This window comes from Ailuropoda melanoleuca, chromosome 2 (assembly GCF_002007445.2).
Source record: "Ailuropoda melanoleuca isolate Jingjing chromosome 2, ASM200744v2, whole genome shotgun sequence".
In the NCBI taxonomy this organism is placed as follows: Eukaryota; Metazoa; Chordata; class Mammalia; order Carnivora; family Ursidae; genus Ailuropoda; species Ailuropoda melanoleuca.
The window spans coordinates 21260872-21274049 of NC_048219.1; the positions used below are offsets into that span (position 1 = coordinate 21260872).

Consider the following 13178-nt stretch of genomic DNA (forward strand, 5'->3'; position numbering starts at 1 on the left):
ATTTACTTCACAGAGTTAAGAAGATAAAGCAAGATATTAGACGTACAGCAGTCAGCACAGTGCCTTGCTGTGCTTCGTACTGTGTAGAGAGTGTCATAAATCAATAAGAAAAGTGTAACAGAACCGATAGCTGAAGACACAAAAGGCCAGTTCATAAAGAAGAAAAACAGTTGCTCAGTATAGTAAATAATCAAAGCAGTGCAAATTAAAATTAAACAATCACTATTTTCAGCATATTATCAAAATATTTTTTTAAAAGATTTTATTTATTTATTTGACAGAGATAGAGACAGCCAGCGAGAGAGGGAACACAAGCAGGGGGAGTGGGAGAGGAAGAAGCAGGCTCATAGCAGAGGAGCCTGATGTGGGGCTCGATCCCGTAACGCCGGGATCACGCCCTGAGCCGAAGGCAGACACTTAACCGCTGTGCCACCCAGGCGCCCCTCAAAAAATATTTTTAATTGTTAATGCCCAAAGGTGGTCAGAGTTTAAGAAAATAGACACTAAAGGGAGTAAAACTGATACGTCCTGGCAGTTTGGCAGTCTGATGCTGAGGTTAGGGTGTTATTCTAAGGGATAATCCACAAGCTGTGAGGGGACGTGTGCATGAGGGTGCTTATTATGTTTTTTGTAGTTTTCAATATAAAAAATTTGTAGACTGGGGTGCCTGGGTGGCACAGCGGTTAAACGTCTGCCTTCGGCTCAGGGCGTGATCCCGGCATTGTGGGATCGAGCCCCACATCAGGCTCCTCCACTATGAGCCTGCTTCTTCCTCTCCCACTCCCCCTGCTTGTGTTCCCTCTCTCGCTGGCTGTCTCTCTCTCTGTCGAATAAATAAATAAAATCTTTAAAAAAAAATTTGTAGACAACCTTAGTGTCCATCTAGAGAGGTGGCTTTTTTTTTTTTTTAAACAAAGTCTTGTACCCAATGTGGGGCTTGAACTCATGACCCTGAGATTAGGTGCCACNTAGACAACCTTAGTGTCCATCTAGAGAGGTGGCTTTTTTTTTTTTTAAACAAAGTCTTGTACCCAATGTGGGGCTTGAACTCATGACCCTGAGATTAGGTGCCACACGCTCTACAGACTGAGCCAGCCAGGCGCCCCAGTAGAGTGTTTTAAATGAGTAAAAGTTATGAAAACTTCTTAATATGTAATGAAATGCAGCCAATATAAATAATAGTTATAGTGACCACCATTTATAAATAATTGTCCCAGTAACCATCATTTCCTGCTTGGATTACTCCCTGCTTCCAGGCTCTCCTCAACTCATTCTCTTCACAGATGCCAAAGGCAAATCTAATCATGTCACTCCCTTGCCTGACACCCTCATGGCTGGTCAATGTAAAATCCTCAAACAAGCCTCTGAAGTTGGAGTCTCTTCTCCCTCTTCCCTTTATAGTCCGGTAACACAGGACTCAACGTGCTTCTTGGCTGGACTTTGTGCCCAGTTTTTCTCCCTGATCCAGCATCCCACTGAGTCCCACTGGTTAGTATCACCCTGCTCTGTCTTCTAACAGTACCTTTCCACTTCTTTGAAGCTCTTACATAAAGGTTATTAAATGTTGTTTATGCAACTATTTGTTTCATATACTGTTTCCTCTCCCATTAGAGTTTAAATTCCAAGAGAGGAAAAATTATCTGTTTAGCCAATGTTTCCCCCATTGTACCTAGTATAGTGCCTGACATAGGTGTTTGATGCATTTGCTGGATGAATGGATGAAAAGCAAGCTACAAAATATACAGTGTGAGCCTAATTTGGTAAAAGAGGGACCAAAGACTTAAGTGGCCAGTATCAGGCACAGAAAGACCACCTCCAGCAGGTGCATGCTGGCCAGGCTCTTCCCTGAGAACAGAAGGGGAATGCCCTCCTCTGAGGGGGCAGGCTGCACAAGAGGGTGGGAGCTTGCTGGGAAGAACAGAGCTGATGGGAGTGGTGGCCTCTGGGGCTCCTACCTTCGAGCTCCCTGGGCAAGAAGAGGCTGCTGGAAGAGGAAGGTATGTCTCCTGTGGACCACCCAAGGCACAGGCATTGGGGAGCCACAGGAGGAGGGCTGCACGGGAGGCTCAGCTGGGGTGTCAGACTCAGAGTTATGGGGAGATAGGCCTTGGGTTACACATGGCCCAAGGGGGCAGGGCTCAAGGCCAAGGCCTGGCATTTCCCAGCCTGGGTAGCGTCAGGACTCACCCTATAGGGCAGCGTGGAGAAGCGTTGGGAGAGAGAAATGTCACTTCACTTGAGACTGTATTTGATCTTGCTCCCTCTGCTGGGCAACGGGGGATGGTCTCTATGCACAGGTGATCTCTCACCAGGTACTTGTTCTTAAAGACAGCTTCTTAGCTGTGTGGTAACTGGAGGCAGTGCCAGGCGTGGGTAGGTAGCTATGCTACTGCCTCTTTTGTTGAAAGTTTGACCTGGCTGGTTTATCAGCCATCTCAAGACTTTGTCTTTTACGATGTCAGTTTCTTCTGCCCACCTGGTTCCTGAAGGTGGGCTCCCATCCTCCAAATCACCACAGCCATCTCAGAAGATGCCAGGCCAGACTCCGTGCACCCACTCCCCCCTGTAGTAGCAACCTTAGTTCCCTGCTCAGCTTCAGATTTAATGCTTGTCACTGTGAAGACACACCACTTCCACTTGACACACAATCTCCCTGGCTTCCAGCCAAGGGCCCTTAAGTCCTAGGAGAACCTTCTCTGCCATCCCTCAGTAGCCCAATAAACACATTCTGAAGGAATGAATACATCCATTTATTAAACTTTCCCATGTGCAAGACCTTCGATGGAGTGTCATGGAGGCCCTTGAGGGAGGGAGGACTGAGGCAGGGACCTGAGTAAGATTTAGGAACAGGTTTAAAGTCTAGGCTTTGAGTTGGGTCAAAGGGAGCTCCTGAAGATTTCAGAGAAGCCATAACTGGCCTTAACCTTGCACCATCTTGGGGATGACACAGCAGATGGGGAATCAGCCTGGAGGTGACGTGTAAGTGTTGAATATGGTGTGGTGGTGGTGGCAGGAAAGATTTAATGTTGAGTCAATGTAGGTTCTGAGCCACGGAAGGTGGTGGCACTTTATCAGTTAAGACTGGGTTGGAGGAAGGGCAGAGTTCACACTTGAGGATGGAGGGAGAGGAGGAAAAGGTAAGTACGCGAGGGAGAAGGTGCTCAGCTGCTGCTTCGTTCTTGGGGCAGGTGACCAAAGACGAGGGCTATTACTCTCTATCCCTGATGCCTTGTTTGGGAAGGAGCCTCCACCACCCTCCAGAGGTTTTAGCTTTGAGTCCAGGCTGAAGCCAGAGAAAAACAAGGAGAAAAAAGGAGGAGCCAAAAGAAGAAGAAAAAAAAACACCACCCAAAAAACCCTGAAGTCAAGTCCATGGGGTGGGGAGCTAGAAGGCCCCCTTCAAGTAGCTCAGGCCTGGCAGCTTGTGCTGGGCTTGGGGAAGATTTCCTCTCACAGAGGCTAAATAACTCGGGAAGCAAGCCCGAGCACGCAGAGGGCTTGTGGGTCTGCGGGGCTGGGCCACCAGGGTCAATCAACCGCTCCCACTCCAACCAGACACAGGGGCGTGCTGTCTTTCTGAGCGTGTCAGCTCAGGTCAGGAGCGCGCAGACCCCAACCGGTCCAGGGAATGTGTCCTCACCCTGGGCTCCGCCTAGTGGGGCCTGTGCAGGCACAGTCCTGCTGGCCCGAGGCTGCCCCCTGGCGCCGCCTCACTCTTCCCAAGGGCTCATGTCCGTGTCAATGGCCACGCAGTTGTATGCCGCATAGCGGAGCTTCTCCTCGCACACCTTGGCACTGAGGGAGACAGGGACGCGGTCAGCGCCAGGTGCAGAGCTCCCTCCATCCCTACAGAGGCCAGTGCACGCGGGGGATGGGTGACGGGGCTCCAGTTTGTGCACTTTAATCCTGGAAGTCTTCCTCCATCCTTCCCCCACTCCCCACTCTCTAGGCTGGAGCCTAGGAAACCCACCTGGCATAGTGTGGTAGGAAGAGGGTGCTGGAACAAGTGGAAGACTCCGGCAGTGCGTCTGTGGTCTCGTAGCTGGGGGCATGGACGGGCCGCAGATTAAGAGGAATTGTAGGGACATGGGGTAGGGGTGTGACAGGTGAGTGTGTGGGGAGAAGGCAGAGGCCAGCCATTCCCCCCCCCCCAGCTCCTGCCGCTCTCACCCCAGTTTGTCCGGGTAGATATAGATCCGCGCTGGCAGGCGGCTGCGGCCAGTGACGAAGCGCAGGAAGCGGCTCCGATCCTCTGGAGGGAGAAGGAAATCAGTGTCCGCACTCATGGTGGGGAGGTTCTCCAACTTCTCCCCTGCCTCGGTATCCCACAAGCGGAATCCGAACCCAGGCATCATTCTCCTCTTCCACTCACCGTTGGTGAAGTTGTTCAGTGCTTCCCAGAAGTACTGCACCCGAGTGTCAGAGGGCTCGAAGTCCTCAAACCGGGCTGGGGACACAGTCAGAATTCTTTCTTAGGTTCCAACCTACCTAGTTCTTAAGCCCCCATCCCTGCGCTGCCCTGCCCCACACTCACTGAGCTTGCGCAGAGCGTCCACAGTGACCTCTGGGTCCCCGCACACCTTCTTCTCCAATTCTTGCCAGGTCAGCAAGTCCAGCACAGCCTGTGGCACCACCTTTAGCAGACCTGCCTGCATGGCTGCCACCTGGGGAGGGAGGGAAAGGCCTGGCTAGGAATGTCCCAGGTCAGTGTATGGTGGGGTTAACTGGCCTCCATGCACAGAGATAATGGGGGACAAGACCTTTGTTCAGCACTGGGGGCCATCTCTGAACCCCACTGATACACAGGGATATGGGGTGGAGGAAGGGTGGGGGCCAGAGTTCTTGCAGTTGGGTACCGGTGGCCTATCAGGCTGGGCTCTGCCTATTAGAAGCTGTGCGAAGCTCTCTGTTCTGCTGGCCTCTGGGTGGTACCTGCTCCTTGCTCTCCTCTAGCCGGGTCTTCTGTACCAGTTGGATGAAACGGGAACGGTCCTCATATCCCACCACGATGCCTGCACCCCCAGGGATCAACTCTACTGCTTGCTGGTCACTCAGGACAGTGGTGAATGTTAGCTCCTTCCCAAATTTGAACTCAAATGTCTCCTTGTCCATTCCTTCCATCACTTCCAAGAGCTTCACCTGAGAGTTGGAGAGAGGCAAGGAGGTTGGCCTTTCATTGTGGAGACAGTCCTTGTTTTCTCTCAAGATGCTCACATGGAAGGAGGAGAGGTAGCTAGACAAGGCAATCCCCATGCAGGCAATGAGGGCAGTGAGGGGTTTGGAACAAGGACTATGAAAGCATCAAGACAACACCTCGCCAGCCTTGGCCACCAGGGAAGGTATGCTGGAAGAAATGGCATCTAAGCTGAGACCTAAATGATGGCTGGGAGTGTGCTGGGCCACAAGGAAGTCAGGAGTGAGAACACCTTGCAAAAACGTAGAAAAAGCAAAAGGCCTGTGGAATCTGTTTGGCTGGAGCCAAGTGGCCAGAGATACAGAGATCATATAAGGCTTGTCAGGTTCTGCATTTTACCCTAAGCCCAGGGCAGAGCCACTGAAGGGTTTAAACAAGGAGAAGGAAATTAATTACTCTGGCTTCGGAGATCAGGTGGGTAAAAATGGAGATCGGAACACTAGCTTTGCAGTCAGTGGTTGTGTCAGAAAGGAAGGTGGCCTGAACCAGGAAGACAATAGTGAGATGGAAGAAGTGGAGAGATTCTAGAGGGAGATGTGACACAAAGTAGGAGGTGAGGGCGAACGAGGAGTGGAGGATGACACTGAGGGCCTTGGCAAGGGGGAGGGGTGGATAGTGGTGCTGTTCTGAGACAGCCCTAGAGGGCAGGAGGGTGGGGAGGTGATGAAGACTGTGCTGAGCCTGACGTGCCATCTTGGGGCAGATGTCCAGGAGGAAGATGCATATGTGGGTCCAGGCTTAGGAAAGGGGCTGGAGTTGGAGGTGATGATTTGGGGATCACCAGAATAAAGACAGTAGCTGAAGCCATGGGATAAGGAGGAATCGGCAAAGGAGCATGTGTGAGGTTAGAGAAGGTTCAGGACACCCTTGGGGAACAGTGACCTTCAGGGACTGTGCAGAGGAAACCCCGGGTCCAGGCCCTTCTTACCAGCACAGAGTCCACAGCTGGGAAGTCCTTGCTCCAGCTCACCTCCTCACCAGAGAGCTGCTTCCACACGAAACCAGGCAGAGCCAGGACCTGTGGGACAAAAACTACTGTATTCTCATCTTGGGCTGCCCAAGTTTAGCTGGTCCTTCTTCCTTCCAGGGGCCAGGCTGATCTGAGGGAGGCACAGATTGGTCTACTCACCAGGAATTCCTTACCCCGAAGGGCAGCCCCCATCAGCTGTCCGATCCACTCGTATTTGGCAAAGTCTCGGCAGGAGGGGTTGGGCACGTACATGTCCCGGGCCTCACCAGTGCCATTGCCCTGCCCCCAAGACAGAGCTGCTAGCATGGCGTGGGACGGACCCTACTTTGTTGCCCCAGACTCTCCGCAGACTTGTCTGCACACCTTCCACCGGAGGCCCTGAATGATCCCTCTGACTGTACAGTGCCCCCTTCTTCCCTGTCTGCCCAGAGGCTGCCCCAGGCAACTTGGTCCCTCCTCTGCCCCCTCTCTAGGTCAGCACCGGGGAGGTTCGCAGAGACAAACAGCAGAAACAATGTGAGAAGCAGGGATAGGAGATTACCTGGTTGGCTGTGCGCACAAAGAAGGGCAGAGGCACCGGGGTGTCTGCTGAGCTAGGGCACAACTCTTCTGACATGTCTGCCAGGCTATCCCGAAAACCACCCCCTGAAAAGACAGATAGATGCTCTCGCCTGGGGCATTTGAGAGCCCCGGCCCCCAAAAAGAGGTAATAAACAGGTCCTCTATCTTGGTTAGCCGTGACCCCAGAAGCCTCTACCACCCTAAATAGGGCAGGACCCTCACTCTCCTTCCTCAGGGCCTCACCTTGGTCAATGATGCCTTCTGCAATGAATTTACACTCCCACCACTGGTCATAGCGCATGGGCCACCTGTAAGAAGGGGTGGATCTTTGTTACCATGCTGGGTCAGGGTTCAGGACATTTCACCAGTCCAGACACCAGCCAGGAGTAGGGGTCACAGCGGTAATGGTGAGGGGTTCCAGAGGCAGTGTGTGGGGATGGGTAGTTTATGTGGGTCGAGCACAAGTCCTTCACCCTCATGCCATACCTGTAGTCCAAGGGCTTTTCATACTTGTCAGAGGGCTTGAGGCCTTCATAAACCTGGGGGCAGGGAAAAGGGAAGGGGGTTGTAGGAAAGTCTGTGTCAAGATCTTGCCCCACTCTGGCCCGAAGACCTTACTTAGGTCCCTCACGGCCCAGCCCCCAGACCCTTTACTGACCCTCCCTTAGATCGACCTCAGGTGGTCCAGACCTGGGTGAAGACTGCGTTCTTGCAGGCAGGGTCCCTTAAGGGGCAGGCACGATGCTCCATGGCGAGGCGCCGGTTGATGTACAGGCGTGGCATGAAGCTGGGCTTGCTGCTTTCCGAGTCACGCAGGCACTGGGCCACCAGGCCCGGCCTTTGGCGTGACAGCAGCAGGAACTGCTTCACTTGCTGGTGAGGAGAGGTGGCCAGAGCAAGACTAGCAGGCAGTCAGTGTCTGTCCAGGCTCTGGAACCTTCCTCTATGCCTGGACCCAATTCCATAATTCCAGTCCATGCCTAGTTCATCCCCCCACCACCCACCCCTTCCTTGTTTCCAGTCCCTCCCTTAGTCCAGCCACCAGGGGGAGCTTTCTAAAACAATAAAAATCAAACTTTGTCATTACCCACTTAAAACCTTTCTGATGGCTCCAGTGATCTGCGACATAGTCCCTCCTTCACAGCCTGGCCCATAGTGTCCTCTGATATCAGGGCCTGCTATTTGCCTACCCAGCCTCATCTCCCAGTCATACTCACATCTACCTGTGTACTTCTCTCCAGTCATCTCCAAGCAGCTAACAACTTTCACACAGCCTCCCTTCTATGCCGTTACTTCTCCTCCCCCAGCTTTTGTATATTTCACATACTATCTGGGAGAATGGCATCCCGAACACTATATTTTAATTATTTGTGTCTGGCTTTCTTCCTGCATTCCTAGAGCCCTTGGAGTAGGTTTTAGGAATTCCGTAGAATAGAAAACACTTGCATGAGCAGAAGGGAGGAGCCCACTACTGACACCAATACTAGGGGGGCCAGGCTCACCTTAATCTCACTGAAGGTGCCCAGCGTGTGGTCCCAGGCAGGTACCAGGTGGTGCAGGACACTGTCTAGGATCTTTATGAATCTGGGGTGAGTGAATAAAGATAATGCAACTAAAAAGGGTGGCAAGGATGTAAGACCCCCTCACTCCCCAACATACGAGGTCAGGAGAAGGCGGGACCCAGGGGCTGCTCTGACCCTTGAAGTGGAACAGCTTACAGTATGGGGCCTTGGGAACCTCCTTCATACCGACATATGAGGTTCAGGATTGGGGGAAAGGAAGGGCCTGGCAGGCACAGGACCACAGCCACCTCTGGAGGAGAACAGCTCTGCGGTAGAGTACTTCAGGATCAGTGCCTTCCAGACGGGGATACCGCACCAGACTGGTCGGCCGGAACAGGTCTGCATTCAACCCTAGTTCCCGCTGTCTAGATGACTTGATCTTGATCCCTCGAAGACGTACATCAATCCCATCATCTGGGGGAAGGAGTCAGAGGGAAGTTATTTAGGGCACCTGCTGCCTTCTTTGCCCTCAGACCTGAGGATGGCATGAAAACACTTGCATGAGCAGAAGGGAGAAGCCCACTACTGACACCAATACTAGGGGGGCCAGGCTCAGGCTTTTGTTACCTTAATGCTCAGGCTTTTGTTACCTTTAGCCCCTAGAAACTTGGGACCTCTGAGATCCCTTTCTACTCCTCTGACTCTGATAATTATGCTCTTTGCCAGTTCCTCCATCCATCACTATAATATTGGAACGCCTGAGGATCCAAACTCAGTTCCTCTTCCAGATGGGCCCAACCACATCTACGGCTTTAAGGCAGGCCAATACCTGGTGCTTCCCACCTGGCTCAGGACCAAAGCTTCACATCCTGGAGTTAAGTGCAGCTATCACTCTTCCCAACTCCAAGCCCACTTCTCCACACTCACTGCCAGCTAGCCACTATCTATGCACTGGGGTTCCCTTTCCCTCCTTATAGCCTGAAGCCCCACCTCGGCACTCGACGATGCGGATCTCAATAACTGGGAGGTGAACGGTCATGTCCTCCAGGACACATACATCCCCGATCAGGGTCCTGTGGAGATGGATGTGAGGCACTTTGAATACCCGTTTCCTTCAGGGATCGCTGGGCTCTCACCTGACCTTGTACTTCCAGGTGGGGCCAGGCCCCATTGCTAGGATCATGCCCCATTTCCCCTCCCAGACCAGCTTGTTCACTCACTCATCAATGCTCACGTCACTCAGCTTCTTCAGGTTGTCCCCTTCGCCCCCATAGATCACTACCCGCTTGGGCATAAAGTTGTCATCTGTGGTATCCACTGTGAGTAGCAGCTTCCTGGGTGATCAGAGTATGCACATGGGTCTCTGTACACTTACAGACACGGGTCCTGCCCACTCTGTCCTACCTCAGAGCCCACTTACTTGACAATGGTGCCCTTTTTCATGGTAAGCCGTACCCAGTGCTGACACTGGGACCCATCACTCTCCCAGTAGGTGTCTGCATTGCTGTCTGTCAGGCAGGACACATTGAACTCCTCCTGGGGAGGGGCAGAGAGGTGGAGACAGTGTTTACCCCACTCCTTGCACATGGAGCTGGGTTAAAAGCACAGCTAGTATGGGTGGAAGGGCCTAGGGATTCCTACAGGACTTCCAAAATGGGGTGCTGGACTGAGTCTGGCCTGTGGGAATTCAGGTTTGGCCCTAGCCTTAAAGGTGAGGGTTCTGGATCTAGCAAGAAGTGACATCTTGCTTGGGGTGGGAGGAGTCCCAGAACCCACCGTGTAGGAGGAAACGTCTATGCTCTCCACATACTGCTTCACGCTACCCAGGTTCTCATCCTCCTTGCCCAGGTGGTCGTACAAGAAGTGGATCAGGTCCTCGTCGCACTCGTAGGTCCACGTCGGGGGCACATAGCTAAGCAACCCCAAGTCCCTAATTAGGTCAGGCCCAGACCTGGAGATTCTTCCTCCCTATCCCACCCCGGCTCACTCACAGTAATCTTTGTACAGCTTCGGTGTACGCCTCGGCTGGCTGGGGACTTGATCCGAGGCGATGAGAGTATGTCAGGTCCACCACCTGTTCCCATCTGTGGACACAGAGCAGGGGATGCGGAAACATCAGTGGGCAGCGGGACACCCCCAGGGAGCTTTCTCCAGAGCTCTATCTCCACCAGACTGCGCCTCCAGAAGCTCCACCCCAGCCCCATTCAGGTCCCGCCCCTTCCTGCTTTAAACCCTGCCTTCACTCCACATCCCACCTCCCTGCCTGTGCCAGCCTAGTTTCCAGCCCTTCAAGGGCCAAGCCATCAGGCAGCAAGCCTCTCCCCTTCAAGTGCAGGACCTGAGCACCGGTCGGTAGTCCACGCCGAAGAGCTGCTGCTGCCGCTGGAGGTGGTCTGGAGTGTCGATGGGCACGAGGCGGGCCCCGCCCTCCGCCGGTCTGCACACCAGCAGCCAGCCTTCGTCCAGCCCGCAGTCGCCCAGGTGTTCTGCCAGCTGCTCCTGCCGAGACGCGCGACATGGGGACAGCCGTCAGGGAACTGCCCAGCGGCCCGCCCTGCCCAGCCCAAGGCAAAGGACACGGAACGCAAGCTGGCTCAGTATGGGGGATGGGAAGGGAGCAGCCTGGGGCTTCCCTGGCGCCGGGGGTCTTTTGCGGGGCCCAGGGAAGGCCAGGGAGTACCTTGGTCAGCTTCACCCAGAGCCCGTGGCCGTTGCACAGTTCCTCGCCGGTAGTACGCACGCAGGCGCCGCGCCGCAGCTCAATGCTGTCTCGCGCAGCGCGGAGGGGCCCGGAGCCCGGACCAGGGGCGGAGCCCGCGGCACCCACCCGCAGCCCCAGGCCCTCCGCCTCCCACACCGGCAGCAACACGCGCGACGGACCCGCCGGGTCCTTGTAAAGCTTGTAGAGCACCTCGCGTGGCACGAAGGCCAGCGCCGCCGGCAGCGGCCGTCCAGCGCGGAGGCTCTGCGCTGCCTCTGCCAGGAAGCGCACGCGGCCCAGCAACTGGCGCGGAGACTCTAGAGCCGCGCCCGGGCCCGGGCCTGCCATGGTGAAGCGGCAAAGGAAAGCCTAGGAGCGGCCGCTCGGCTCTCGGAGCCGCAGCCGCGAAGGCTGACCAAGCTGCCCACCACGCTCGGCCCCGCCTTCGGCCAACCTTCGCCGTAAGTTCTGGACTAAGGGCACCTCACGCGCCCGCCGTATTACCCTGTGTACTCGGCTACTTAACTTATTACAACCAATGCGACTCGCACTGAGCCAACCAGACCCAAGTTCAGTTGTCTTTATCTGATCCATCTCTCCTTGTCCATCCGCTTTGCTGCCACTATTTTATAACCTCATTGAGCCACCATCTTATCTAGCCTGGATCATTGCAACATTTTTCTGGTTCTCTGTCCTGTTTTTGCCTTCCCACCCCCATGAGTCATATACTACAACCAGAAGAATCTTTAAAAATCTAATAGACATCCTCTCAGGCTCCTCATCCTTGGGGCAGTGTTGCTAAAATATTTAGGAGAACAATACCCCCCTCAGCCCTACCACTGACAGGAGTTCTTGAGTCGTTCGGGGTTCATCCTGGTGGTTACTCCTAATCCTAGGACACTGGTGATCATTATCCAGTTTCTCCCAGTAATCCTGAACCAGATGAGAGGAAAGGTCCAATGTGGGAATATAGGTCCAAGGTGGCTAGATAGGATGGAGGCAAAAAAGATGGACAGGAGCTGTTGGTGAAGTATAATCATGGAGGAAAAAGAAATTTTGTCTCTCACCCTCCCCTACAAACAGTTTTTAAAAAGTTTTATTGAGATATAATTCATATTCCATATAAGTCACCCATTTAAGGTGTACAATGGTTTTTGATATATTTTTAAAAATTGTGGTAAAATAAGTGTAAATTTGCTGTTAACCATTTTAAGAGTACAGTTACCTATTTCCAAAACTTTTTCATCACTCCAAACAGAAAGGCTTTCTCTTTAAGCAATAACTCCTCATGGCCTGCTTGGTAAACTCTAATCTACTTTCTGCCTCTATGAATTAGCCTGTTCTAGATATTTCATAAATGGAACCATATAATATTTGTCCTTTTGGGTCTGTCTTATTTCACTTAGAATAATATTACAACAATATTATAGCATGAATAGAGCTTAATTTCTTTTTACAAGTTGACTAATATTCCGTTTTATGTATATACTACATGTTGTTTATCCATTCCTCTGTTGATGGACACTTGGATGGAGACTTTGATACAGTTTTCAAATAATCAAAATTATCAAGAAAGAAATAATATATGATCCCATGTAATTTTGACAGTTTCCCTTTTTTTTCTCCCTAGAATGTTGGGAACATAGTGTCCCTCTTCCCTTCTCTCCACGCTATTTGTTTGCTACCATGCTACTACAGAATAAAGTGAACGAATGAATCTCATAAGGGCCTGCATGACCTGGACCCTGAAGACCTGTCTAGCCTCTTTAATTCCACCAGATCTGTCTTCTGGTTCCCATAATAGCCAGTTGTTCTTTTGCGTCTTCTCTTTCCACATGCTGTTCCTCTGCTCGGAACACCCCCACTGCTTTCCCTAGTTAAGAGAGGAGCGCTTGCTAGCTGCTTCTAGTTTTTCCCTCTGAAAACATTTACTATTACGATTGCTGATCCACCAGTCTGTAGCTCCTTAAAGGAAAGAGCTGTCTTGGTGACCACTGTAACTTCTGCACTTACTATAGCGTCCGCCTCTTAGTAGGTAATATAAATATATATTTTTAAAGACTTATTTTAAAGAGAGAGCCCCGTGCCTGCGCACCCATGAGTGGGGGGAGGGGCAAAGGGAGAGAATCCCAAACCGACTCCCAGAGGAGTGTGGGAGCTCAATCTCAGGACCCATGAGATCATGACCTGATCACAAGTCCCACACTTAACAGATTAAGCCCCCCCCAGGTGCCCCAGTAATATAAATAT

The 13178-nt window shown here is 52.4% G+C and overlaps 1 protein-coding gene across 2 annotated transcripts; it reads right to left on the reverse strand.

The window, feature by feature from the left end:
- Positions 1–2731: 2731 nt before the first annotated feature.
- On the reverse strand, positions 2732–12047 carry HECTD3 (HECT domain E3 ubiquitin protein ligase 3). Of its 2 annotated transcripts, XM_034651377.1 has the most exons (21): positions 10908–12046; positions 10566–10726; positions 10219–10311; positions 10004–10139; positions 9648–9763; positions 9448–9561; positions 9218–9300; positions 8536–8701; positions 8228–8309; positions 7416–7598; positions 7212–7264; positions 6969–7033; positions 6706–6809; positions 6324–6443; positions 6123–6212; positions 4933–5139; positions 4535–4664; positions 4373–4447; positions 4171–4252; positions 3971–4042; positions 2732–3795 (listed from the first exon to the last, which is right to left on the reverse strand). In XM_034651377.1, the coding sequence occupies exons 1-21, from the start codon at positions 11274–11276 to the stop codon at positions 3711–3713; spliced, it is 2586 nt and encodes an 861-aa protein (XP_034507268.1). In that variant the 5' UTR covers positions 11277–12046; the 3' UTR covers positions 2732–3710. The 2 variants fall into 2 exon arrangements, with proteins under 2 accessions (XP_034507268.1, XP_034507273.1); XM_034651382.1 differs by lacking the exon at positions 6324–6443 and having other exon boundaries at positions 10908–12047.
- Between the last annotated feature and the right edge of the window lie 1131 nt (positions 12048–13178).

Excerpts from the sequence above, each read along its gene's own strand:
- HECTD3 (XM_034651377.1), bottom strand. The coding sequence starts at position 11,276 with ATGGCAGGCCCGGGCCCGGGCGCGGCTCTAGAGTCTCCGCGCCAGTTG. Across the intron at positions 7,034-7,211 it reads GAAAAGCCCTTGGACTACAG|GTGGCCCATGCGCTATGACC; the intron begins GTATGGCATGAG and ends CCCTTCTTACAG. Across the intron at positions 4,665-4,932 it reads TAGAGGAGAGCAAGGAGCAG|GTGGCAGCCATGCAGGCAGG; the intron begins GTACCACCCAGA and ends CTCCCTCCCCAG.